Source organism: Punica granatum, chromosome 4 (genome assembly GCF_007655135.1).
Source record: "Punica granatum isolate Tunisia-2019 chromosome 4, ASM765513v2, whole genome shotgun sequence".
NCBI classification, from domain to species: Eukaryota; Viridiplantae; Streptophyta; class Magnoliopsida; order Myrtales; family Lythraceae; genus Punica; species Punica granatum.
In genome coordinates, this window is record NC_045130.1 from 36500329 (window position 1) to 36527981 (window position 27653).

At 38.6% G+C, this 27653-nt stretch overlaps 2 protein-coding genes across 4 annotated transcripts; both read left to right on the forward strand.

Annotated features, from left to right (window-relative positions):
• The first annotated feature begins 5445 nt into the window (after nt 1-5445).
• LOC116202963 (alpha-terpineol synthase, chloroplastic-like) lies at nt 5446-27495 on the forward strand. Of its 3 annotated transcripts, XM_031534602.1 has the most exons (8): nt 5447-5854; nt 6171-6435; nt 6532-6907; nt 7054-7272; nt 7383-7521; nt 7610-7845; nt 7878-7897; nt 27471-27495. In XM_031534602.1, coding segments are annotated over exons 1-8 (1332 nt in total). In that variant the 5' UTR covers nt 5447-5779; the 3' UTR covers nt 27473-27495. The 3 variants fall into 3 exon arrangements, with proteins under 3 accessions (XP_031390461.1, XP_031390462.1, XP_031390460.1); XM_031534601.1 differs by lacking the exon at nt 27471-27495 and having other exon boundaries at nt 5446-5854; nt 7878-8105; XM_031534600.1 differs by lacking the exons at nt 7878-7897; nt 27471-27495 and adding an exon at nt 7940-8409 and having other exon boundaries at nt 7610-7858.
• Nucleotides 9165-9827, forward strand: LOC116202964 ((+)-epi-alpha-bisabolol synthase-like). The gene is made up of 2 exons (XM_031534603.1): nt 9165-9424; nt 9547-9827. Exons 1-2 carry the CDS (start codon nt 9169-9171, stop codon nt 9681-9683), a joined length of 393 nt encoding a protein of 130 aa, XP_031390463.1. The 5' UTR covers nt 9165-9168; the 3' UTR covers nt 9684-9827.
• Nucleotides 27496-27653: the final 158 nt, after the last annotated feature.

The following is a 27653-nucleotide window of genomic DNA, read 5'->3' on the forward strand; positions in this document are numbered from 1 at the left end:
GAACCGGTGGTAGATGTGATACTTAAGTAATAGTTTGTGTATATTTTTGATAAAATCTGAAGTTCATGGTAGATTTGAGACAAATTACATAGTTCATTATTTTTTAGGGAATTTTCCCTTACGTGTGTATATATATATATATATATGATGTTTGTATCTATATGCATATATAGTGCCATGTAAATTATACAAAGATATATGCATATGATATATGTCGTTTTGACTCTTCTGATCTTTTATCTGTATATATATATATATATATATATTTATATAAAAAAAATTGAATATAGTGCGTGGATCTTTTAAAGAAAAGCAACATTCTGGTGCGCGACATGAGCAAATGTAACTATGACTTCTCCTTTTCCCTTAAACTTGATCAAGTGTGTATGGGCAACACTAAATTAATGCTCACATGTGACATAACTAATTTTTTAATTAATTTATCTTTCCTATGTATTGTAGTGCAGATTTTGATGTTCCACAATAATTTATCATATGATAAAAAAATTGAGACCTGCAAAGGATACATGAAAAGTTAGAGTGAGATTCACAAGATTGTGAGATCCCTTGAATATATGATTTTCCCTGATGAAGAGGTATGGTTTGCAGTTTTGACTAAATATATTTTCTTTTAATATATAATTTGATTATTTATTAAATTATTAATTCTACTGAAATTAGGGTTCATTAATGCATGCTAGCATAAAAAAGTCTTAGATAGACTTATTTCAACTGTTAGTTCATGAATGAGGTTTATACACCGTCAAGAATTTCAAGATAACTATAACTTCATTGAAGTACCGTCCAATAAATACTGATGTAAAGAGCCATATATTAGTGGATCAGTTTTGTCCAATCGGCATAAGTAGCAATATTGCACTTTTTTTTTCTTGGATGACCATTCTTATTTCCTTTTAATTATATCATATTTGAAAACTTAAAAAGTATTTGTTCAACCATATATAGATATAAGTAAAAATAAGTATGCATTTTAAAACGTTTAAAATAATTACAATAATAATTTCCTTGGAAAAATAAAATATATGCCAAATATATGTTCAAGATATGTCAGAGATCCAAATGTAAAATTATGTTTTATTATTTATATAGCAATCAAAACAAATTATAATTGCACATTACAACATAATTAATTCGATATTCCTATAAAGAATATTTTAAAATAATGTATTTAATCTTTATAATTATTAATCGTCAAGTACGCCCTTGAAACGCGCAAGTATTCACCTAGTTTTTGTTTGAACTTGATACATATTCGTGTTGATTAGGTGTTTTAGAATATTAATATAGTATAATTTATTTGACATTTATCATGGTCATGGAATTTTTAAAATTTTTGAGAAAATTATTTTTTTTCTCTAGGAAAGCATCATGGAGAAAACTTTTTATTATCTAACAAAATTCTAATTTTTGTTCGTGACTTTCAATGTATAATTAAGTATCATAATTTCACTAAAATTAAAATTTATTAATATTATGAGAACTGGAGAGTGCGGAATCATTAAAATGAATCTCAGAAGCCTCTATTTTTTTTTCGTATGAATTCTCGTCTCTGGAAATCCAATTTGATCTTGACTAATTCAGTCTAGTCGGGTCAGCCCGCTAATTGACAAAGTTTTCCCAATGTGAATTTTTTTGCATTAACAGTGACTTGAACCCGAAACCTTAGTTGAGCTGAATAAATGTTAAACCACTTAAATCAACCTAAGTTGGTTACAAGTCTCACTTTTTAATCGATTAAAACAATGGAGTAGAAGTAGAACAACCTCGTGTCATGTTGTAAGACCATCTCCAGCCAGTCTCTCCATGTCGTCCCTCTCTCCATGTGGAGCCAGTCAGAGACGCGCCTACCTGTCGCTAGAGCAACTCAAAGGCGCTCCCACGTGGCCAGAGATGTCTCTGTGGAGAGAGACTTCTCACGACAGAGATGCATCAACCAGCATCTATCGCGTGGCAGCTATGGGCCCCATGCCGCAGCTACTGTCCTCTATCTTTTTTGAAAAAATAAAAATTTAAAAATGGGGTTCAGATCAGAGACTTGTATTGGAGTCGACGTCTCTATTTTTTCTTGAGTTTGTTTCTATCTGACGTAACGTTTATAGTATAGAGCGCAGTTCAGACACTCCAAAATGAGAGATCCATTAGAGATGGTCTAAGGAGCAAGCGTGCCACAACAAGATAGTATCTCTTACCACTTGGACCAATAGTGAAATGCCTGATCTGCCTGGAATCACGTGAGAGAAAATGATTGACGGATTTTCAAATTTTTCTTTTTATTTGTGGTCTATTTTTCCTTTTTAGGTTGACATTGTGGTCCATTTATACCATATATGGTACAATATTCAACCTATCACTGTTACTAAAACCGAACTGAACCGGTTTAATTGGGAATCGACATCCTATCCATTCTTGTCTGCTCAAAAGATCGAAATGTAGCTTTGAACCCATGAACTCATGGACCGGCTGGTTTTCTTGTGAACCCACTGAACCCAAATGAACCAGACCAGTCCGTGAGAACATTTTTTTTTCTGTTAAGGAAAAATTAAATTTAAATAGATGCATGCGTGGTGTCTCAAACACATGACCAAAGGGAGCTCTCAAGTTCAAAGCCAACTCCATCAACCACCTACTACTTGAGACTTGTGTATGTAGGCACAAAATATATCTTTTAGCCGTATTTTGAGTTATATTAACATTTTCTCCTCTTACTATCTTTCAGATATATTTACATTTATTACTAATTATCATACTTTTATAATAAAATAAATATTATATATTTTTAATTAAATATGCGGTCAAATCCATTGAACCCTCAATTGGACCAATAAATCTATGAACTCATACCTTGATCGATTCACTGTCTAGTCCAATTTTAATAACACTGGAACAGGTGCAGAAGGTATATTTTTATTCGGTAAAAGATGTAGAAGACATATTGTTTACTCTTTGGCTAGCAATTCAAGCTTAAGCCCCCTAAAAGTACTGCAAAGTTTTGCCCATCCGCCACTATAAGTTGAAAATTTATCCAATGCAGTCATGTATGGTCCAGAAATAAACACAGCCAATTACAAAATTCAACATAATCAATTAGAGTGCAGTCCTTTATATATAATTCAAGTAGTAAATGACTCTGTTGACATGATAGCTTTATCATATCTATTCGAGAGAATAAAAAAGAAAAACATTAAAATATCATAATATATGATTTGTTGTGATGGCGTTATCATATCAAATCAGATATTTTAATATTCTCATATTTTCTTTGATTTCCTCTAATAATATTTAATTTAATTTTTCTTTTTATTTTTTTGGATAACCATATCTAAATCAATCATTTCGATTCAATAGAAGCATTGTGTAATTATAAAAGAAGACAGATTCTCTGATTTTTCAGCAGGCAAAGATGTAGCTGTTGTCGGTCGTTCATTGGATGATGTGTCCAGGTTTAGCCCCATAATGTGCCCATCCGTCCTCCATTATTACTCATTAAGATTTCTTCTTTTTTTTTCATTTTTTCTTTTTTTATTACAAAGGAGGTAATGATTTGAAATAACATATATGAATAATTTTATCATGAGAATTGAACTATATATTCAGAGTATTGATCGGCTTCGAAGAGCGCGGCAGCAGAAAATGCTTCTCTCTCGAGCTGCCATTGAGCCCTATTGGCTAGACGCATATGGTGCGAGAGCTTGCGTATAACTCCAAAGATACTGAAACTCAGTCTGGCTACATATCCGCACCGAATTTTAAGATGAGAGGCCTCGGCCTACAGCCTATAATGGGGTATGAAAACCTGATTAGGTAACGACACTCAACTCAGATTTTTTGATAAATACTCGTTATTTAAGATTGATTGAAGGAAAATTGTGTAAATAAACATAAAATCATATTTAGTGTGTCTGTATATATTAGAGCAGTTACTATATATATATATATGAGCACAATAAACAACCGTTATTGTGTATTATATAAAAACGATATAATTTTTTGGAAGAAAATAAAGCAACTTTGATATCAAGGTTACTTCACTTTTGATTTTCAGTTGGAATTTCTCTATTCTTCGGGAAGGGGGCCCGCCGGCAGCAATCCCTCCCCTAGCAAGGTTGTAGGTGACTCTAGAGGCCAGGGGCGAGGTCAAGATTTTCATTTAGGAGAGCAAACTCATATTTTTAGGGGCAAAATTTAAAAAATTTTAAATTTAAGAGAACAAAATATTAATTTTACATAAAAAAACTCATACTTTCAAGGATAAAATTTAAAAACTTCAAAGTTCAGGGGAGACAATTACTTCCTTGACAATACATTGGCTCTGCCTTGCTAGAGGCTGCCAATGACCTCGTGGGGGAGGGGCGGCCACCAATGAGGCTTCGATTGCTCCCCTCCTCCTCTTCCTTCCTTTCTCTAATCTCCCCCTTTGCTCTTTTATTTTTATTTTTTTAGTTTTAGAACTTTTTCAAAATATTATTATTCAAAAAAATTTTTAAGTAAAAATAACAGATAAGTGGATGGAAGGACTGAAGTGAACAAATGGTGCAATGCTAATAACAAAATTGAACAAAAAATAAATGTTTAAATATGAAAAAGCTATGTAAGGTTAAGTGTAAAAATGACTTTTTTTTTCATTATTTTAAATAAAATGAAATGATATATATATATATATTGATAATGAAACCAGATAAATGCCTATTATAGAAATAAATTAACTATCAACTGCGTAAGTGATGTACGAAAGCTCCAACAACATCACCAAATAAAAGCGATCTAAGGTGTGAATAATTCAAATTGGGATATTTTAAATTTATATAAATTAAAGGTGGGGATGCCATCGGCATAACAATCTAACCCTGGCTGCTGGGTCCCCCTCATGTGGAAAAAGACGGAAGGAAACAGATAGATCTTTGTTTTTTTTTGATAATTGGAAACACATACACCTTCCACCGAAAAAAAAGAAGAAAAAACAGGTACATCTATATAAGGAAAGGTGACGAAAACCAAGTTATTATTAATTTTTAAATTATCTTAATTCGTGGACAAATTTTGGCAAGCCAATGAATGCAATTATCAGCCACGGAAATATGGTTGAACGATAAATTGAATTCTTAATATGAACATTTTGTTTTATGGTGAATGATAGATTTTCAATTATAGCGTAGAAATTTATAATTTATTGAAAGTATTTAATGATCAAGATAAGTCTATTTTGATTAGTCTCAATTAATACATTAATGATATATTTCCATAGTCTCAGCAACAAAAAAGTTGCAAATATATCTAACCTCTTCATCAACCCCGTACAACAGGAATCATGTGCAATTCGGGGGTGTGGTTATTAATTATCTTATATCCATAATTGATTTGCTGCATTTCTTCTTGGAGCAATAATCCTCCCACTCGTTAAAAAAAAAAAGCATGGGAAAATATTAGCTAGAGGGAGGAGGAGGGGATCCTGATTTATATATATTCGTGTCATGCGCTTGAAAACGTCGGCAAAACGTTTGGCGTTTTTGGCCTCATAAAAACCTCAAGGACCCGAGAATAGACCTCGTGGACTCAAAGCTGATTTTATCACGCATACGAGAACCTCTGCCAGTACTAGAAGCTCTGATCTCTTCCTTGCTGGAATCTCCATATCCGCTGTGTGTTATGCCCTGAGGAATCCACCCTCATCAGTTGTCCTTCCTCTCGCAGCCTTCATGTCCTTCACCTAGCCCTGTGAGCAGCTCATCTTGTCGCCAGCCGCATTTTGCCACCCGATGTCATGAGTCCTAACATGGGGTCTACATATACCGAGCATGCAATGATGTGGGACTGCAACTCTGTACAAGAGTACAATGTAATGAGGAAACTTTATCAACTTCTCGTTTACATTAAAACATGTCCTGCAATGATTATCTTGTGAACTAATAATTAGTTAAGCCGCAAAGAGGCGTCGTTAGGGTTGCATAAGTTACAGCATTAATTCGAAATCATAAGATTAAGTTCAACTCTAAGATCAAACTAATCGAATATACTGTGGGGTGTCCCAATGTATTGATAGGATTTTCAGAGTTGAGTGTTGAAAATATTGTGATCCTTTTAGTCAAGCATATGTCTTATGAATAATGAAACTGGTCTTTTCAATCTTGAAATTTCTCATGATGAATATGCAGGAAAAGTATTTCGAGGAGGTAGAAAAGATGAAGGATGATGTAAGAGGACTAATAGATCAGCTGATGGATCCATTAGCAATGCTCGAGTTAATAGACGCCATTCAGCGGCTCGGGTTAGAGTATCATTTCAAGAGGGAGATTAAGGGCATGCTGGACTCCGTCCATGAGCACACTAATGCGAATCGATTCCAATATGGTGAGTTACATGCTGCTACTCTCCGATTCAGGCTCCTCAGGCAGCACGGTTATTACGAAATGCCCCAAGGTACGTTGTACAGTTGATTATGATCTTGACGGAAAAAAAGATACTCAAGAGGTTTCATACTGATTAATGTCTATCTTTTGTCTTTCCTATATACAGATGTCTTTTGCAAATTTACCGACGATTCTGGCAACTTTATGTCGGCAGTCGAAGATGACGTGAAGGGACTGTTGAGTCTATACGAAGCTTCATTCCACGGATTCGAAGGTGAAACCATAATGGACAAAGCTAGGGTGCTCTCTATTGCGCATCTGAGGAGACAAAAGGATGATATCTCATCACCAGTTTTGGCCTGGAAAATTGAGCATGCTCTGGAAATGCCTATTCATTGGAGGCCAAACCGGTTGGAGGCAATGTGGTTCATGGAAGTGTACAAGGATGACCCTGGCATGAACCCGACTTTGCTCAAATTGGCTAAGCTTGACTACAACCTTGTCCAGTCAATCCATCGGGAGGAACTTAGCCAACTAGCAAGGTACACAACCGAACCAACATCGTGTTTGTACCTTAAAAATTCTGCATTTGCAATGTATAATGTAAAATTAAAAATTTACACTGGGAAATCAACCACCCGATTTGTTAATATTAACGTAAGATTTCGTTACATCTGATTCTTCTCAGGTGGTGGTCTGAACTTGGTCTAGGCACGTCCATGACCTTCTCCAGGGACAACCTGCTGGAACACTACTTATGGAATGTTACCATGGTGTTCGAGCCCCAGTACAAAGCCTTCAGAGAAATGACAACGAAAATGACCTGTGTGATAACACTTATCGATGATGTTTACGACAAGTTAGGGTCGCTCAATGAGCTGGAGCTCCTGACCCATCTCATTGACAGGTTTGGTTCGTCAATATTAATGTTCATGTATCGGCTTTATACACTCGAGACATCATAGCGGTATTAACATGGAACAGTTATTTGCGTGTTGGTCAATCTTAACACGTCAGATGGGATGTTACTAGAGCGGACGAGCTACCTTTGACAATGAGGACATGCTTCCAGGCTCTGTATAATATCACCAATGAAATAGGCTGCTGGGTGCTGAAAGAGCGAGGCATTGAAGTCCACCCATACCTGCAGAAAGCGGTAATGTAATTTACAAAGGCAAATGTAAGCACATTTTGTATCGACTGGCTTTAAACCATCTGATCATTTCTTCCACATGATATAACAGTGGGCAGATCAATGCAAAGCATACCTTGTCGAGGCAAACTGGTGCTATAAAGGCCTCAAGCCTTCAGTGCAGGATTATCTCAGTAACGCAGTTAGATCAGTCGGAGGATTTATTGTGCTACTGTGCTGTTTCTTCATCACCACGGATGACTTAACCAAAGACAAACTGGAGTGCATTTCCAGAATTCCGAGTGTCATGCAATGCTCGACCCTAATTGGCCGACTGAATAATGATTTGGCTCCATCATCGGTATGTCCCCTGATTGTTCACATCTGCTTAATTCTGCTTTTATTCGGTGTCATAAATTGAAATGTAAGCATGCATGCGCAGTGCGAATTGGCTGCTGGAGATAAATTGAATTCGGTGGAGTGCTATATCAACGAAAGTGGAGCTTCTAATGAGGAGGCGAGAGAGCACATTCGGAATCACGTGCATGAAGCATGGAAGGCTCTGAATCGTGATGCGTTCACCGACAAGTATCGACTTCCCGGTCCCTTTGTCGAGGCCTGTCTGAATCTTGCACGCGCGTCTCATTGGATTTACCAGTACGGAGATGGGCATGAGGCTCGAAGTCAAGAAGCCAAAGAGCAACTAATGTCCGTCCTGGTCGGACCAGCTGGTTCGGATTGATCGAACAGATTGACTTGTTTATCTATTGAGAAAGTTATAGGTAGCCATCAATAGATTCATTAATCTCTAGAAATGGCAACAACGTTAAAATGACTAAACATAGTTACTTCGATGAAAGACTTTCAATATAGGCCGATGATACTACAAGGCCATCCGATCTCTAGCTTTCATCATCATACTCAAACTTTGAGAGCTCGAACCGAGCTCAACCTGAGCTTGCAGTCGAACCAGTTTACGATTCTAAACCACACGAATCAAATTAATGGCCAACTGGCTCCATGCTCATTCCGGTTATGAAAACTGCCTGAATCAAACCCGAGCTCTGATGGTTTTTGATCCAAATTAGAATGACTCGATCAAGAGAGATAACAACTAATTAATTAAAAGTTATTTCTATAATAATATTTATAGACTATATCCACGAATATATAGTCGGGTACTTTAATTTGGAGGAGCTCAAGATCTAATCTCATTGATTTGTTCTTGTGGAAGACCTTGACCGAAGATGTACATGTTCAAGACCTCCAACCCATCATGTTAGGTTTTTGCATCATGTTCAAGACCTTGAACAAAGATTTACATGTTGTGTAATTATAAAGGAAGACAAATTCTCTGATTTTTCAGCAGGCAAAGAGGACAAATTCTCGATGTAGCTGTTGTCGGTCGTTCAGTATATGACGTGTCCAGGTTTAGCCCCACAATGTGCCCATCCATCCTCCATTATTACTCATTACGATTTTTTTTTTTACAAAGGAAGTGATGATTTAAAATTAAAAAAAAAATTATTAAAAAAATATGAATAATTTCACCACGAGAATTGAACTATATATTCATATTACAGTTATATGTGGTTGTGCTGGTTCATTGCCTAGATTATGGAATTAGCGTGCATGTTCTCTATTAGTTCTTGTGTGAAGGGAAAGAAGCATATGGAAGAGGTACAAAAGATGGCGGATTATGCGAGGAACCTATTGAACAAACAGATGGATCTGCTGGAAAAGCTCGAGTCGATTGATGCCATTCAACAACTCGGGTTACGGTACCATTTCGAGAGAGAGATCAAGCACGCGTTGAACTCCCTTTATGAAAGTGCTGCTACCGGTCGGCCTCAATATGATGATCTACACAGCACAGCTCTTCGATTTAGAATCTTCAGGCAACACTACTACTATGAAGTACCGCAAGGTGCATACATGAATTAATTTTTATTTTCTCACCAAAAAAGGAAAATTGAGGGGAAACAATGACGAAATCATTGGACTTGATATATTATGTGTTGAGACGAGTGTTTGCTCTCGTTCATGCAGATGTATTTCGGAAGTTCATAGACGAGACTGGTAATTTTCGGGCAACATTGACTGATGATGTTAAAGGATTGCTGAGTCTGTATGAAGCTTCTTTTCATGGATTCAAAGGCGAAGATATTTTCTTTGATTCCCTGTAATAATATTTAATTTAATTTTTCTTTTTATGTTTTTGGATAACCATGTCTAAATCTAAATCATTTCGATTTAATAGAGCATTGTGTAATTATAAAAGAAGACAGATTCTCTGATTTTTCAGCAGGCAAAGAAACAAATTCTCGATGAAGCTGTTGTCGGTCGTTCATTGTATGATGTGTCCAGGTTTAGCCCCATAATGTGCCCATCCGTCCTCCATTATTACTCATTAAGATTTCTTTTTTATTTTTTTATATTTTTTCCTCCTTTTTTTTTTTACAAAGGAGGTAATGATTTGGAATAAAATATATGAATAATTTTATAATGAGAATTGAACTATATATTCAGAGTATTGATTGGCTTTGAAGAGCGCGGCAGCAGAAAATGCTTCTCTCTCGAGCTGCCATTGAGCCCTATTGGCTAGACGCATATAGCGCGAGAGCTTGCGTATAACTCCAAAGATACTGAAACTCAGTCTGGCTAAATATCAGCACCGAATTTTAAGATGAGAGGCCTCGGCCTACAGCCTATAATGGGGTATGAAAACCTGATTAGGTAACGACACTCAACTAAGATTTTTTGATAAATACTCGTTATTTAAGATTGATTGAAGGAAAATTGTGTAAATAAACATAAAATCATATTTAATTTGTTTGTATATATTAGAGCAGTTACTGTATATATATATATATCTATATATGAGGACAATAAACAACAGTTATTGTGTATTACATAAAAACGATATAATTTTTTGGAAGAAAATAAAGCAATTGTCATCTTAACGTTACTTCACTTTTGATTTTCAGTTCGAATTTCTCTATTCTTGGGGAAGGGGGGCTCGCCGGCAGCAATCCCTCCCCTAGCAAGGTTGCAGGTGACTCTAGAGGCCAGGGGTGGGGTCAAAATTTTCATTTAGGGGAGCAAACTCATATTTCTGGAGGTAAAATTTAAAAATTTAAAAATTTAAAGAAACAAAATACTAATTTTATATATAAAAATTCATACTTTTAATATATATACTTTTATATATAATGTCTTCCTCTCTCTTACCGAAAATAACAATTACAAGGTCAGTTAACGGAGCCGCCAAAAAAGAAATAAAGCCACAATAATCCAGTGAAATTTGCTGCTTCAATATAATAAGCCGCCTTTTATGGCCAAAAAAAAGATATCACAAGCCTTTTCTTTGGCTTAAAAAATACAATAATGCCTTCTTTTGGTCAAAAAACAAGTCGGATGATAAAATGCTCGGCGTGAGAATGGCAGTGCTCCTCCTGTATATGGACATATACAATTTCACATCGGAGCTTAGCCTATAGTGACACTGCATTGTCAGACTCCATGTACCACATCGATAGTAGATATACGAACACGACCTACGCAAGATGATACTCGTCCTTCCTAAAATTAAAACTTATGACTCTGGAACAATATTATATTGCAGAGTAGGAACCCAAAAATTCCCAATCCACTCGATTTAATTGTGTTTTATACTCTTTAGCATCAACGAAGAGCCAAATCCTCTCTCAATTGCACATGCTTTTGATCTCTCCTCTTTCCCAGTTCACTGCATCCAGCGAACCTCTCTCTTCTTCTTTTTTTTTTTTAAAAAAATATTTTTAAAATTTTATTTTTTAGGTTACTGTATATATTAGAGTAGTTACTATATATATATATATATATATATATATATATCTATATATGAGCACAATAAACAACAGTTATTGTGTATTATATAAAAACGATGTATTTTTTTGGAAAGAAAATAAAGCAACTTTGATCTCAACGTTACTTCACTTTTGATTTTCGATTGGAATTTCTCTATTCTTGGGGAAGGGGGCTCACCGGCAGCAACCCCTTCCCTAGCAAGGTTGCAGGTGATTCTAGAGGCTGCCAATGACCCTGTGGGAGAGGGGCAGCCACCAACGAGGCTCCGACTGCTCCCCTCCTCCTCTTCCTTCCTTTCTCTGATCTTTCTCTTTGCTCTTTTATTTTTATTTTTTTAGTTTTAGAACTTTTTCAAAATATTTTTTAAGTAAAAATGACGGATAAGTGGATGGAAGGACTGAAGTGAACAAATGGTGCAATGCTAATAACGAAATTAAACAAAAATAAATGTTTAAGACGAATATGAAGAAGCGATGTAAGGTTAAGGGTAAAAATAACTTTTCTCCATTTTTTTAAATAAAATGATATGTATATATATATATATATATATTGATAATGAAACGAGACAAATGCCTATTATAGAAATAAAATAGATATGAACTATACAAGTGATGTATGAAACCTTCAACAACATCATCAAACAAAAGCGCTCTAAGATGTGGATAATTTAAATTTATATAAATGAAAGGTGGGGATGCCATCAGCATAAAAATCTAAACGTGGCTGCTGGGTCCCCCTCATGTGGAAAAAGACGGAAGGAAACGGATAGATCTTTGTTTTTTTTTTGATAATTGGAAACACATCCATCTTCCACCGAAAAAAAACAAACAGATACATCTATATAAGGAAAGGTGACAAAAACCAAGTTATTATTAAATTTTAAATTATCTTAATTCGTGGACAAATTTTGGCAAGCCAATGAATGCAATTATCAGCCACGGAAATATGGTTGAATGATAAATTGAATTCTTAATACAAGGCTACGGAAATATATCACCAATGTATTAATTGAGACTAATGAAAATAGACTTATCTTAATCATGAAATACTTTCAGTGAATTTTAAATTTTTACACTATAATGATTGCAAATACCTAACCTCTTCATCAACCCCGTACAACAGGAATCGTGTGTAATTCGGGGGTGTGGTTATTAATTATCTTATATCCGTAATTGATTTGCTGCATTTCTTCTTGGAGCAATAATCCTCCCACACGTTAAACAAAAAAAAGCATGGGAAAAATATTTGCTGGAGGAGGAAAGGATCCTGATTTATATATATATATTCGTGTCATGCGCTTGAAAATGTCGGCAAAACCTCGGCGTTTTTGGCCTCATAAAAACCTCAGGGACCCCAGAATAGACCTCGTGGACTCAAAGCTGATTTTATCACGCATTCGAGAACCTCTGCCAGTACTAGAAGCTCTGATCTCTTCCTTGCCGGTATCTCCATCTCCGCCGTACGTTATGCCATAAGGAATCCACGCCTCGTCAGTTATTCTTCTGGCACGGCCTGTTGAAGCCCCAAAATAAAATTAATTTTCCAAAACTTGTAGTGAGAAAAGGGTGAGAGCCGAGTTAAAATCCCAAAGAAGGTTAAGGGATTCTCAAAATTGATGAGCTAACAAAAGTAACAAAAGGGGAATTTTGACAATCAAGAAATTAAATTGTAGCAAAAACAATTTAAAAGTGCAAAGGAGAGTGAGTAATCAATAACCGGGAGATGTATGACTTGAGTTCGAAAACCACTTAGCGTTTGGTTGATCATAAAAGCATCAAAATGTAAATTTCAGCAGCTAAGAGTTGAGTTCCCTCGACCGCAAGGAATCAACTAGCATCTAAATTCTAACTAGTCAAAACACCATCTAACTAGTAAGTTCATCAACCAGTTAACAAGGTATCGATCGATTCCCTAATTAACTAAGCAACGGCTTTAAGCACAGTGATGCCTTAACCTGAGCGATGAATCGACTTGTCAATTAATTGACTCGTCCTATCATTCTCTAACTAATTAGAGCAGCAACTACCATTTATTCCTAATTAGTCTTGCTTCGAATCAATTTCTACAAACACCGTAGTAGTCGTCGATAAGCTAATTTACAAATATCATATTCACGACCGTGAGTGAATACTTGTAAAGATAATATTCAAGAATGAATAAGTGCTGAAATCGAAATATTAAAACCTGCTCCTCACAACCAAACCGTGAGGTTTCCGTTCTCAAATCAAACGAAACGAATTAGCCACACATAGCTATGCAGGAATCCATGAAAACTAACGATTGATGGAAGAACACTCCGTAGCCGCCTGCCTCCTTTCATAGTTTCTCCTCCCAAAAAACTTTAAAAAAAACTAAACCTAGATGATCCTTAGGTTTATATATCTCCCTCAAAAATAAGAAATAATAATGAGCATATCTTTAAAGATTTCCTAAAAACTTCCATTGTAACTGAATGGGAATCGTTGAATTTGGAAATAAATCGGGGATTGATTCTTAACTCCCTCTCGCATCGGTCGTGCAGTCTGGTGCACAACTGATCTGAAGTCCTTGTATCCTTGCAAGTTCTATCTAGACACTTCAATGGTCTGCAATTCATCCTGAACATGCCTCAAATTGCCTCCAACTCTTTTCTCGCCTAAATTTTCCTAGAAACATCATCCAAGCATCAGATACCATGAAAACAACATAAAACCAAGTCTAAATTGTACCCATTTCATGGACAAATCTTTCGTTATCAAATTCCCCCACACTTAAACAATGCTCATCCTCGAGCAAGACACCAAAGAAAAATCAAGCTCCCTAGTATTAACAGAACGATACATACCCAAATGAGTGTACAACTAAATCATTTGAGAGCACAGAATTGCATACACGAACTTTCCTCTTACTCAAGAAAACGTTGCCTAACATGTTGATACAGTAAATGCTCACCAGGGATATGTATGCACTCTCTCTCAAGTGTTTAGGCTATGTGTTTGTCACTCAAATCCAATTTCATGAGAATGCACTACCATATGCTTGCCTTTACATCTCATCTCCACTATAAATAAATTGCAAGGCATGAATCTGAAGGACTTTTTCCGGGTTGTAATGTAGCTTGGACAAAAAGAGGTGGAAAAATTCGGGTTCATGCAAGCACAAGAGAACTATAAGAAAAGCAGAGCATTTAGACCACTAGAACACAATTCAAACAAATTAACACCTTTCTCCTTATATTCCAGATCCCATGATGATGTGCAATTGATACCGACATTGATGAGCACTTTTTTTCTTCTTTCTTTTGTTCCTTTTCATTTGCAACAGTTCTTTCTTCTTCTTTTTTTTTTCTCGTTTTACATCCCTTCTTTCTTTTCTTTTCTTTTTTTGAATTTTTTTTGAATAAATAACCTCATCCCATTGTTCCCGCACACAAAATATACACTACTCATTTCCTCCATTCATCTAAGCTAAATGCTCGACTTTCCTTATGATCATGAGGGAAAAGGGAACATGGTGTATCTAAAAAAAACGTCTTGTGCATAGTTTGGGATAATGCAATATGGATGAAGAAAGGAAAGGCTTACGTCATCAAGGCTCAAAGGGGGTCACTAAAGAGATAAACATGATGGGTAGGTTGTTTGGCTCAATCGATAATCCTATGCCTTCATCACTTCCATGCTTGCAATTAAACAAATTTCAATAAGATTCCAAGCAAGTTCTAGAGTACTTAATCATGAAATGACACACTCAAGAAAAAAAATTATTGATAAAGAGGTGTATCAATCACAGGCCCAAGACCTCACACATGTGTTTATTGATCTACTGTATCAACACGCTTCGATACCGCGATTCACAACTCGAGCAATGGCCTCATTCCCTTAGGCAATTCATCTATCACATGACTTAGCTAACCTCACTCAAACATGTATAATCTTGCCATTCATATGGGGGTTCCTATCATGCAAATTTCATGAGTATGCAACTATCTAAAATGCAACATGTGAATGTCAATGAGATGTAAGTGATATGCACATAGAATTAAAACCCCCCACACTTAAGACTCACATGGTCCTCCATGTGGACAATACAACACAATATGCAAGATGCAAACACAAATTATAAAACAGAATGAGAGACACAAAGTAATAGAGAGAGGAACGAGACTCCCCTACGGCTGGTGGGGCTGTGGTGACGGTGATAGGGATGGTCATGATGAGCTAGGATGCGTTCCAACGTCCGACCTTGGCGCCTCTGTTCTTTCTCGCAGCGATCTAGGTGCGGCCTGTGCTGGATCACCATGGGTAGCTAGAGAGTTAGACGCAATAGTTTGATACTGCGGCAGTGGTGAAGAGGTAGCAAGTGGACTGTGTTCCTAGAGAACCGGATGAGACCCTTTCAGTGCAATGTGTCCGCGTAAAAAAATAAAAATAAAATAAGGGAAACTAAAATAAAATGGAAAATTCAAGATTGGGTTGCCTCCCAATTAGCGCTAGTTTAATGTCGTTAGTTCGACGATACCGTTGACCTGCTAATCCATGTAGATGGGGTGCGATAAACGCACTTCTTCCAATAGAGACACTACAAAATTCTCGACAAAAGATTTCAATCGATATCCATTCACCTTGAAAATTTGGTTCGTCTCCAAGTTTTGAATTTCAATAACCCCATTAGATAACACATTATAAACCACGAAAGGACCTTTCCACCGGGAACGTAACTTACCAGGCATGAGTTTCAATCTTGAATCAAAGAGTAATAACTTTTGGCCAATGGAGAAATCCTTCCAAAGGAGTACCTTGTCATGAAAAAATTTAGTGCGTTCCTTATACATGGCCGCATTGTCGTATGCCTCAAGGTGGATTTCCTCCAGTTCTTGCAACTGGAATTTTCTTTCCTCACCGGAACGTCTCAAATCCATATTGCATTGTTTGACCGCCCAAAAGGCTCTGTGCTCAATTTCAATAAGTAAATGACAAAGCTTCCTAAAAATCAAACGGTACGGTGACATACCTATTGAAGTTTCATACGCAGTTTTGTAGGCCCAAAGCGCATTATCCAATCTCAAACTCCAATCCTTCCTCAATGGGTTGACCGTCTTCTTTAAAATGCTATTAACTTTCTGGTTGGACACCTCGACTTGGCCATTGGACTGAGGATGGTACGAGGTGGCTACACGGTGGTGAACTCCATACTTCTTCATCAATGCTTCGACGGAGCGATTGCAAAAGTGAGTTCCTTGATCGCTTATGATGGCTCGTGGAATTCCAAACCTACTGAAGATGTTAGATTTCAAGAATCCTACAACAACTTTAGCATCGTTAGTCCGAGTAGCTTTTGCTTCAACCTATTTAGAGACATAATCAACGGCAAGCAAAATGTAATTGAAACCAAATGAACTAGGAAAAGGTCCCATGAAATCCATGCCCTAAACGTCGAAAACCTCAGAAAATAGCATAGGCACTTGAGGCATCTCGTTCCTACGAGATATATTCCCGACTCTTTGACACCTTTCACAACCCTTACAAAATTCATGTGCATCACGGAACAATGTTTCCCAATAGAATCCACTATCCATAATTTTCCTAGCTGTTCTCTTGGGCCCAAAATGCCCACCACATGCATATGAATGACAATGTGCTAGGATGGAATGAATCTCATTGTTGGGAACACAACGATGCATGACTTGATCTTTACATAACTTCCATAAATATGGTTCATCCCATATGTAATATCTAGAGTCACTACGTAGCTTGTTCCATCTTGCCTTAGTTAATCCAGGGGGAAATGTACTTGTTACAATGAAGTTTACCAAATCGGCATACCAGGGTTCTTCTCCTTGCATGTGAAAGAGGTGTTCATCTGGGAAGGAGTCAGAGATAGGGAAGGGTTCCTCATATCGCACAAGTCGGCTCAGGCGGTCTGCCACGAAGTTCTCAGATCCTTTCCGATCCTTGATCTCTAAGTCAAATTCCTGCAACAAAAGGATCCAACGAATTAACCGAGGTTTGGACTCTTTCTTGCCCAATAATAACTTAAGTGCAGCATGATCAGTAAATACAACAATTTTCGATCTTAGCATATATGATCGAAACTTTTCTAATGCAAATACAATGGCCAAAAGCTCCTTCTCTGTGGTCGAGTAGTTGCGGTGCGCTGCATCCAAGGTTTTGGAGGCATAATAGATCACATGGCTGCGTTTATCCATTCGTTGCCCCAAAACAACTCCTATAGCGTAGTCGCTTGCATCGGTCATGATTTCGAAAGGGAGCTTCTAATCAGGTGGTTGGATGATTGGAGCTGATGTAAGGAGCTTCTTGAGCTTATCGAACACTTCCTTGCAATTCTTTCCGAATACAAAATTAGTGTTCTTCTGAAGTAAATGGCACAATGGTTGAGCTATCTTTGAAAAATCCTTTATAAATCGCCGATAGAAACCTGCATGGCCAAGAAGACTTCTAATGTCTCGAATGTTAGATGGATATGGCAGATTTAAAATTAGATCAACCTTGGATTTATCAACTTCAATGCCTCTAGAAGATGTCACATGACGTAGAACTATATCGTGAGTCACCATAAAATGACATTTCTCATAGTTAAGTGCTAGGTTCGACTCAATACAACGGTGCAAGACCTTGGACAAGTTAACTAAACAACGATCAAAAGAATCACCATAGACTGTAAAATCATCCATAAACACTTCTATGCAGTTTTCTATCATGTTAGAAAAGATACTCATCATGCAACGTTGAAATGTTCCAGGGGCATCACACAATCCAAAAGGCATACGACGATAAGCAAAAGTGTCGAATGGGCAAGTAAAAGTCGTTTTCTCTTGGTCTTCTAGTGCTACCACTATTTGGTAATATCCCAAATACTCGTCGAGAAAATAGAAGTATGACTTACCAGCGAATCTTTCAAGCATCTGATCGATAAATGGCAAAGGAAAGTGATCTTTCTTGCTAGCCGCATTAAGTTTGCGGTAGTCGATGCACACTCGCCACCCGTTTTGCACTCTTGTTGGAACCAGTTCATCCCGCTCTGTGTGCACCCAAATTTCGTCTCGTCGGGGCACGCATGCGCGCGCCTAAATGCAACGCGGCTTGGGAGTGTCCACCTTCCCAGGGACGCGCGACGGACGCACTTGAGAAGGAGTCGCCACTTGCCATTTTACGACTCGAAGGTCGAGGGCCGGCAAGTTACCTAGGTCTAGAGGTACGGGGTACACCTAAAATGCTAAGGCAATGGTCTGTACGGAACCGAAAATTCCAAATTCGGGGGTTCTATAATGTATGGGCCTATAACCCACACGCCCTTTCGGTACTCTAGCTTGTTTAGGTTTGTCATTTTAATTTAATTATCGCTTAATTGAGTTCCGTTCATCTTATGCGTTTTGACACCGTAAATTCGGAGAAGTACTCTGACCGTCTACTCTCCGACCGAAATTTTACATAAATGTATGTATAATATAAAACCTTACATTGTTCTCTCAAACAAATAAAAGACAAGCTATAATAACTAAATCCCGGTCGGTTCGCATTCGGTCATGATTTCACTCATGCTCACCGTATATTTTGAAAAATACCGAAAATTAAATTAAATACGCACTCAGTGTATGGGGGCCCTGGACCCCGTGATCGACGGTTATGGGCGTTGGACCCAGTGTGAATCGAGTCCTAAAGGATCAGGCTCGATCCGTATAACAATCAAGTGCAAAAGACGTAACAAACAAGCTTAGATAAGCAATCAATGGGGTTTTGTTATCGTCGAATTTACGTGAATTAACTGATTATTACCCGAGGTATCTTGACATACAAATCCTACCTTAAAACAAGCAAAAAGGGGTGATGAATAGGGTATGTAGCATCTGGCATTATTTTAACGGACCCGACAGACGTGATGTCCGTAGTCAAGTCTCGAATGTGTGGGTTATTTTTAGATTATTCTGTATCGTGACAATATGACTTTTACAGATTAAGAGTATTTTCACCTAAAACCCAAAAGATATAACCCTCTATTTGACTGTTGGCCATGTTTGATTTAAGCCGAATTTGAAATTAATCCGTTTTCCCATGTTTTAACCCGTTCTAAACACAAACCTACACTAGAGTGACAACAGGACAAGAACCGGTAATCATGCTCTTGAATCGGTAAATATGTGTGTGCATGAAAATCAAGATTACGTTTGTACGTATCTCGGTACTTTTGAAATTGTGAATTTTGAAAAGGGCATGATTAATAGTTCTTGAACTGTCGGTGCGATTATAGGTTATTAAATCGGTTCGTGCAATTCACTTAAAAGTGTCGAGTGATTTAATTCAGCCACGTTTAACGTCCCGATTATCCCGTATGTAGAATTTTAGGTTAATTAGAAATTTTCCGAATGCTTTAGTAAACGGATTTCGAGCCGTCGATATAGCTATTAATTGACTGCCCGATAAACTCTAATTTCCGACATGGCCACATATAATTACAAAAATAAAATATTTAAATGGGCATATACATTGTCGGTGGGTGATCCGAGTAGGAAAGGGTCGGATATTTTTAGAAAATGTCCAGGGGACTGAATTGAACGATTTTAAAAAAAGCAGGGACTGATTTGAAAATTCTGAAGAAATTGGAGATTGATTTGAAAATTCTAAGAAATCGGGACTGTGTAAAAAAATTATTGAAAATGTCCTAGGACTTATTTGAAATGAATTTGAAAATCGGGATCGATCTGAAAATAAATAAAATGACTCCAGGACTAAACTGAAACAATTTTGAAAGTTCTTTGGGATGCTTGAAAAATTCTAGAAATTCCAAGACTGATTGAAAAATAATAAAATGACTGGGACTTGATTGAGAAGACATTTTGAAATTCGGGGCAGATCTGAAAAGGGTGAAAATGGTCCCGGGACTAAACTGAAACAATTTGAAAACTTCTTTGGGATTCTTGGAAAAATTCAGATAAATCCAAGGACTGATTGGAAAATAACAAAAATGACTGGGGCTTGATTGAAAATAATTTTGAAATTCTGGGCATATCTGAAAAAGATAAAATGAGTCCTCTAGACTGAAATGTGATCGGGACAAATCCGATCACCCACACGACCCAAGAACACTCATTTCACATTATATCCATCAAGCAAGCAATAATATTTAGGAAAGGAGCCCTAATCATGCCACTAAGTCGAGAATTTACCTAGTTCGGAAAGTTGAGGGGCTTCTCTGTAAAAATAGAAAAAAAAATCGCCGGACAATCGGGTCGGACCGGATCGGATCGGATTGCCCACCCGAGGGAAGAAACCGCTCGGAAGAGCGCTGGGCTAGACTGAAGCGTGTTGGGCCTGAATGGGTTGAACCTGCGAAGAAAGGGAAATGGGCCGAGAGGCCCGTTAGCCGGCGGCGGTCGAGATCGCCGGGGACGGCAGCGATAGCGCTACGGGCGGCGATTCGCGCCTCTGAACGCCGCGACGACGGCACGAGAGAGTGCGAGAGATAGCTCTGGGCGTCGCTTGGGCCACGCGGTGTCCGATTTGGACTTCACCGAGGTCGAAACGGTCGGAATCGAGGGAGTTTTCGCGATTTTCCGGTGACGGTTCCGGAATCGCACCGATCTCCAAATTCTCTCAAACGAGAGCCAATTTTTTTTTCTTCTCCTTGGGTCCTCTTTCTTCCTTACCGAAACGACTTTCTGTTTAATTAATTGCGATTCATTCCCCTTTTCCGTTGAGATTTCGGCCGATCTTGGAGGAAATCGCGGAAATCCTCAATTCGGGAATCTCTGGGCCGGCGGGGTCGCGGGCAGCCGGCGAGCGCTGCCCGGCCTGCCCAAATCGATTTTTTTTAAATACATATATAATTTTATTTAATTAATTTTTTTTAGGAAATGACAATTTTGCCCCTCTCGGAGTCGATAGACCGAAATAGGGTTCTGACACGCTCGTTTTTCACCAAGGTGAGTCCTGTTTTCTTGGGAACCACATGTATCGGACTTACCCATTGGCTGTCTGATATGGGGTAGATAATTCCTAAGTCCAGGAGTTTCAATATTTCCTTCATAACGACTTCTTTCATCGTTGGATTAAGCTTCCTCTGTGGGTCTCGCTTCGGCTGTCCATGTTTTTCCGATAAGATTTGGTGCATACACACAGAGGGACTTATGCCTTTGATGTCTGTGAGCGTCCATCCAATGGCTGTTTGGTTCTCCTTCAAAACTTGAATTAGTTGTTCTTCTTGCACCCTTATTAGTTCCTTTGAGATGATGACTGGTAAGGTCTCCTCTTCACCCCAAGTAAACGTATTTCAAGTTCTCTGGAAGCCTCTTCAATTCTAACTTGGGAGCCTGCACAATAGAAGGGAGAATGCAATCAGTGGAGGTCGGTAACGGTAAAACTGAACTTTTAAACCCTATCGACACATCTATAAGTGAGTTTAAGGGCCGAATCGAATCCTTTGCTCTTCCATCTTCTTCCCATTGGGCATCATAGTCATCCTTGCTTTGTTGGATTGCCCAATCGACCTCATGCTGCATAAAAATTTGTTCTGCCACGTCTCGAACAAACGAATCAATTACATCAACACAAGATATAGATTCCAAAGTATCCGGATGTCTCATAGCATCGAATATGTTGAATGTAATGGTTTCTCCATCAAATTCTAAAGAAAGTGTCCCATTATACACATCGATTTTTGTTCGAGCCGTTTTTATGAATAGCCTTCCAAGCAAAATGTGTGACGAGTTAGAATTGTGCTTGTCACCCATGTCAATGATATAAAAGTCTACGGGAAAGATGAATTCATTGACCTTAATTAACACATCTTCAATCATTCCCTCAGGGTATGAATTAGACCTATCAGCAAGCTGAATGATAATTCTAGTGTCCTTCAAAAGCCCTAAATTCAAAGTCCTGTAAATGGATAAATGCATGACATTTATGGATGCACCTAGATCTAGCATGGCCTTTTCAATTCTTTTCTCACCTATAGTGCATGGAATGGTAAACATACCTGGATCCTTGCACTTCTATGGCAATTTTCTTTGGATGACGGCCGATGCATTCTCCCCACACTTATTTTTTCGCCCTTACTCAGCTTCCTCTTGTTGGTGCATAGTTCCTTGAGGAACTTAGCATATCTGGGCACGTGCTTGATCACGTCGAGTAGAGGAATGTTCACTTCTACCTTCCGGAAGGTCTCGAGAATTTCTTGTTTCGCTTCTTCTTTCTTAGCGCTCGCGAATCGACCTGGGAATGGTGGAGAAATGACTATCTTTTGAATGGGAGTGTTAATGATGTCTTCCTTCGTCTCGTCAGCTGACTTCTCTTTCCTTGTTTCACCCTCATCAATTTTGTCTTGTGCCCGATTTTGAGAAGGAACTGCAAGTTCCAACACCTTCCCACTCCTTAGCGTGATTGCACTTGCATTCTCCCTTGGGTTTATTTCCATTGGGGATGGTAGCTTCCCTTTCGCACCTTCTAGTTTGCTTACGGTGGTGGCGAGTTGAGACATTTGATTCTCCAAATTTTGAATGCTCCCTTGCCTCTTTTTGAAATGAAAGGGTGCTAGTTGCTAAGCTCTTGACGAGATCTTCCAACAATGTCGAAGAGTCCGATTCTTGGTTATGTGGAGGATCGGGTTTCTTATATCTGAAAGTCTGTGGTGGTGGCTACTGATTCTGCTGTCTATATCTCAAATTGGGGTGATCTCTCCATCTTGAATTGTACTGATTGGAGTATGGATCGTACCGCCTTTGCTGATTTGAGAACCCGCTGATGGCATTTGCTTGCGGATCGGGTTCATCCTATAGCTGTGGGCAAGCGTCGGTGGCGTGGCCTTGGAGGAAGCATATGCCACATTTCTTGGTGTTCTGTACTTGGCCCAATACCACTTACTTCATCAAAGTTGTTAATTCTGATATCTGGCTCTCTAGGCTCGAGCATCCCACCTTGTTCACTCTACTAGGAACTGAATCTTGTCTACCTCCAAATTTTTGAGAATGATCTGTCATTCTATAGATCAAATCTTGAGCTTCACGTAACGTTTTATCCTCTAACGCTCCTCCACTTGCTGTCTCTAATAAGGTTCTATCCATAGGGAGCAAACCCTCGTAGAAATACTGGAGCAGGAGCTGGTCTGAGATCTGATGATTGGGGCAGCTCTCGCAGAGTTGATTAAACCGCTTCCAATATTCATATAGCATCTCGCCCAAGAATTGTTGAATGGCACCGATTTGCTTTCTAATGGTGCCTAGCCTCGAAGCTGGAGAAGAATTTTTCGATAAATTGTCTCTTTAGATCGTTCCATGTAGCGATGGACCCCGGCGGTTAGTAATAGAGTCAATCCTTGGCCTTGTCAGTTAAAGGAAAAAGGAAAGGCTCTCATCTTAATCTGCTCCTCTGTTACCCCTCGGGGTTTCATAGTGGAGCACGCGGTGTGAAACTCCTTGAGATGCCTGTGTGGGTACTCTTCTGAAAGTCCGTGGACGGTAGGTAGAAGGTATATCAGCCCTGATTTCAGCTCGAAAGCGGTCTCTGTTTCTGGGCATGTAATGCACAATGTTTGCTGGTTCAAGTCGGAAGCTGCTAGCTCCCTGTATGTTCATTCTCTAGCCATTGTGGTTGGAGTCAGTTCTTGTTCTTCTTCACTCTCACTATTGTTGGAAGAAGAGGTTGGCTCCACTAGCCTGTCGGCTAACCTTTTGGCTTTCCGATTTTCCCTTGCGGTCTTCTCGATCTCTGAATCAAAGATAAGTTCACCTGTACAAAAAGAATGGGGCATATATTAGCTCAACAGTTAAGAGAATTAAATTGCCTCCCTGGCAACGACGCCAAATTTTGGCACGGCCTGTTGAAGCCCCCAAAATAAAATCAGTTTCCCTAAAACTTGTAGTAAGAAAAGGGTGAGAGCCGAGTTGAAATCCCAAAGGAAGTTAAGGGATTCTCTAAATTGATGAGCTAGCAAAAGTAACAAAAGGGGAATTTTGATAATCAAGAAATTAAATTGCAGCAAAAACAATTTAAAAGTGCAAAGGAGAGTGCGTAATCAATAACCGGGAAACGTATGACTTGAGTTCGAAAACCACCTAGCGTTTGGTTGATCATAGAAGCATCAAAATGTAAATTTCGGCAGCTAAGAGTTGAGTTCCCGAGACCGCAAGGAATCAACTAGCATCTAAATTCTAACTAGTCAAAACACCATCTAACTAGTAAGTTCATCAACCAGTTAACAAGGTATCGACCGATTCCCTAATTAACTACGCAACGGCTTTAAGCACAGTGATACCTTAACCCGAGCGATTAATCGACTTGTCAATTAATTGACTCGTCCTATCATTCTCTAACCAATTAGGGCAGCAACTACCATTCGTTCCTAATTAGTCTTGCTTCGAATCAATTTCTATAAACACCGTAGTAGTCGTCGATAAGCTAACTTACAACTATCCTATTCACGATCGAGAGGGAATACTTGTAAAGATAATATTCAAGAATGAATAAGTGTTGAAATCGAAATATTAAAACCTGCTCCTCACAACCAAACCGTGAGGTTTTCGTTCTCAAGTCAAACGAAACGAATTAGCCACACATGGCTATGCAGGAATCCATGAAAACTAACGATCGATGGAAGAACACTCCGTAGCCGTCTGCCTCCTTTCATAGTTTCTCCTCCCAAAAAACTTTTAAAAAAACTAAACCTAGATGATCCTTAGGTTTATATATCTCCCTCAAAAATAGGAAACAATAATGAGCCTATCTTTAAAGATTTCCTAAAAACTTCCATTGTAATTGAAGGGGAATCTTTGGATTTGCAAATAAATTGGGGATTGATTCTGAACTCCCTCTCGCATCGGTCGTGCAGTCTGGTGCACAACTAATATGAAGTTCTTGTATCCTTGCAAGTTCCATCTTGACACTTCAATGGTGTGCAATTCATCCCGAACATGCATCAAATTGCCTCCAACTCTTTTCTCGCCCAAATTTTCATAGAAACGTCATCCAAGCATCAGATACCATGAAAACAACATAAAACCAACTCTAAATTGTACCCATTTCATGGACAAATCTTCCGTTATCACCTTCCTCTCACAGCCTTCACGTCCTTCATCTAGCCCTGTGAGCAGCTCATCTTGTCACCTGCCGCATTTTGCCACCCGATGTCATGAGTCCTAACATCGGGTCTGCATGTACCAAACATGCAAGGATGTGGGACTGCAGCTCTGTACAAGAGTATAATATATGAGGAGACTTCATCAACTCATGGTTTATATTAAAACCTGTGCTGCAATGATTATCTTGTGAACTAATAATTAGTTAAGCCGCAAAGAGGCGTCATTAGGGCTGCACAAGTTACAACACGAATTCGAAATCGTAAGATTAAGTTCAACTCTAAGATCAAACTAATCGAATATACCGGGGTTGAATGTGGGGTGTCCCAATGTATTGATAGGATTTTCAGAGTTGAGTGTTGAAGATATTGTGATCCTTTTAGTCAAGCATATGTCTTATGAATAATGAAATTGGTCTTTTCAATCTTGAAATTTCTCATGATGAATGAGCAGGAAAAGTATTTGGAGGAGGTAGAAAAGATGAAGGATGATGTAAGAGGACTAATAGATCAGCTGATGGATCCATTAGCAATGCTCGAGTTAATAGATGCCATTCAGCGGCTCGGGCTAGAGTATCATTTCAAGAGGGAGATTAAGTGCATGCTAGACTCCGTCCAAGAGCACACTAATGCGAATCAATGCCAATATGAAGAGCTATGTGCGGCTACTCTCCAATTCAGGCTCCTCAGGCAGCACGGTTATTACGAAATGCTCCAAGGTACGTTGTACTGTCGATTATGATTTTGACAGAAAAAAAAAGATATTCAAGAGGTTTCATACTGATTAATGTCTATCTTTTGTCTTTCCTATATACAGATGTCTTCTGCAAATTTACCAACGATTCTGGCAACTTTATGTCGGCAGTCAGAGATGACGTGAAGGGACTGTTGAGTCTGTATGAAGCTTCATTCCATGGATTCGAAGGTGAAACCATAATGGACAAAGTTAGGGTGCTCTCTATTGCGCCTCTGAGGAGACACAAGGACTCATCACCAGTTTTGGCCTGGGAAATTGAGCATGCCCTGGAAATGCCTATTCATTGGAGGCCAAACCAGTCGGAGGCAATGTGGTTCATGGAAGTGTACAAGGATGACCCTGGCATGAACCCGACTTTGCTCAAATTGGCTAAGCTTGACTACAACCTTGTCCAGTCAATCCATCGGGAGGAACTTAGCCAACTAGCAAGGTACACATCCGAACGAACATTGTGTTTGTACCTTAACAACTCTGCATTTGCAATGTATAATGCAAAATTTATAATTTACTCTGGGAAATTAACCACCCGATTTGTTAATATTAATGTAAGATTTTGTTACATCTGATTCTTCTCAGGTGGTGGTCTGAACTTGGATTAGGCACGTCCATGACCTTCTCCAGGGACAACCTGCTTGAACACTACTTATGGAATGTTACCATGGTGTTCGAGCCCCAGCACAAAGCCTTCAGAGAAATGACAACGACAATGACCTGTGTGATAACACTTATCAATGATGTTTATGACAAATTAGGGTCGCCCGGTGAGCTGGAGCTCCTGACCCATCTCATTGACAGGTTTGGTTCATCAATATGAATGTTCATGTATCGGCCTTTATGCACTCGAGAAAGCATGGCGGTATTAACATGGAACAGTTATTTGCATGTTGGTCAATCTTAACACGTCAGTTGGGATGTTACTAGAGCGGACGAGCTACCTCTGACAATGAGGACTTGCTTCCAGGCTCTGTATAATATCACCAATGAAATAGGTTGCTGGGTGCTGAAAGAGCGAGGCATCGAAGTCCACCCATACCTGCAGAAAGCAGTAATGTATTTAGAAAGCCAAGTGTAAACACATTTTGTATCGACTGGCTTTAAACCATCCGATTATTTCTTCCACATGATCTAACAGTGGGCAGATCAATGCAAGGCATACCTTGTCGAGGCAAACTGGTGCTTCAGAGGCGTCAAGCCTTTGGTGCAGGATTATCTCAGTAACGCAGTTAGATCAGTCTGAGGATTTATTGTGCTGTTTCTTCATCACCACGGATGACTTAACCAAAGACAAACTGGAGTACATTTCCAGAATTCCGAGTGTCATGCAATGCTCGACCCTAATCGGCCGACTGAATAATTATTTGGTTCCATCATCAGTATGTCGCCTGATTGTTCACATCTGCTTAATTCTGCTTTTATTCGGTGTCACAAATTTGTAATGTATGTAGTTTTCATGCATGCGCAGTGCCAATTGGCTGCTGGAGATAAATTG

Excerpts from the sequence above, each read along its gene's own strand:
- LOC116202963 (XM_031534600.1), top strand. The coding sequence starts at position 5,780 with ATGAGTCCTAACATGGGGTCTACATATACCGAGCATGCAATGATGTGG. Across the intron at positions 6,436-6,531 it reads TTATTACGAAATGCCCCAAG|ATGTCTTTTGCAAATTTACC; the intron begins GTACGTTGTACA and ends TCCTATATACAG. Across the intron at positions 7,273-7,382 it reads CTGACCCATCTCATTGACAG|ATGGGATGTTACTAGAGCGG; the intron begins GTTTGGTTCGTC and ends TTAACACGTCAG.
- LOC116202964 (XM_031534603.1), top strand. The coding sequence starts at position 9,169 with ATGGAAGAGGTACAAAAGATGGCGGATTATGCGAGGAACCTATTGAAC. Across the intron at positions 9,425-9,546 it reads CTACTATGAAGTACCGCAAG|ATGTATTTCGGAAGTTCATA; the intron begins GTGCATACATGA and ends TCGTTCATGCAG.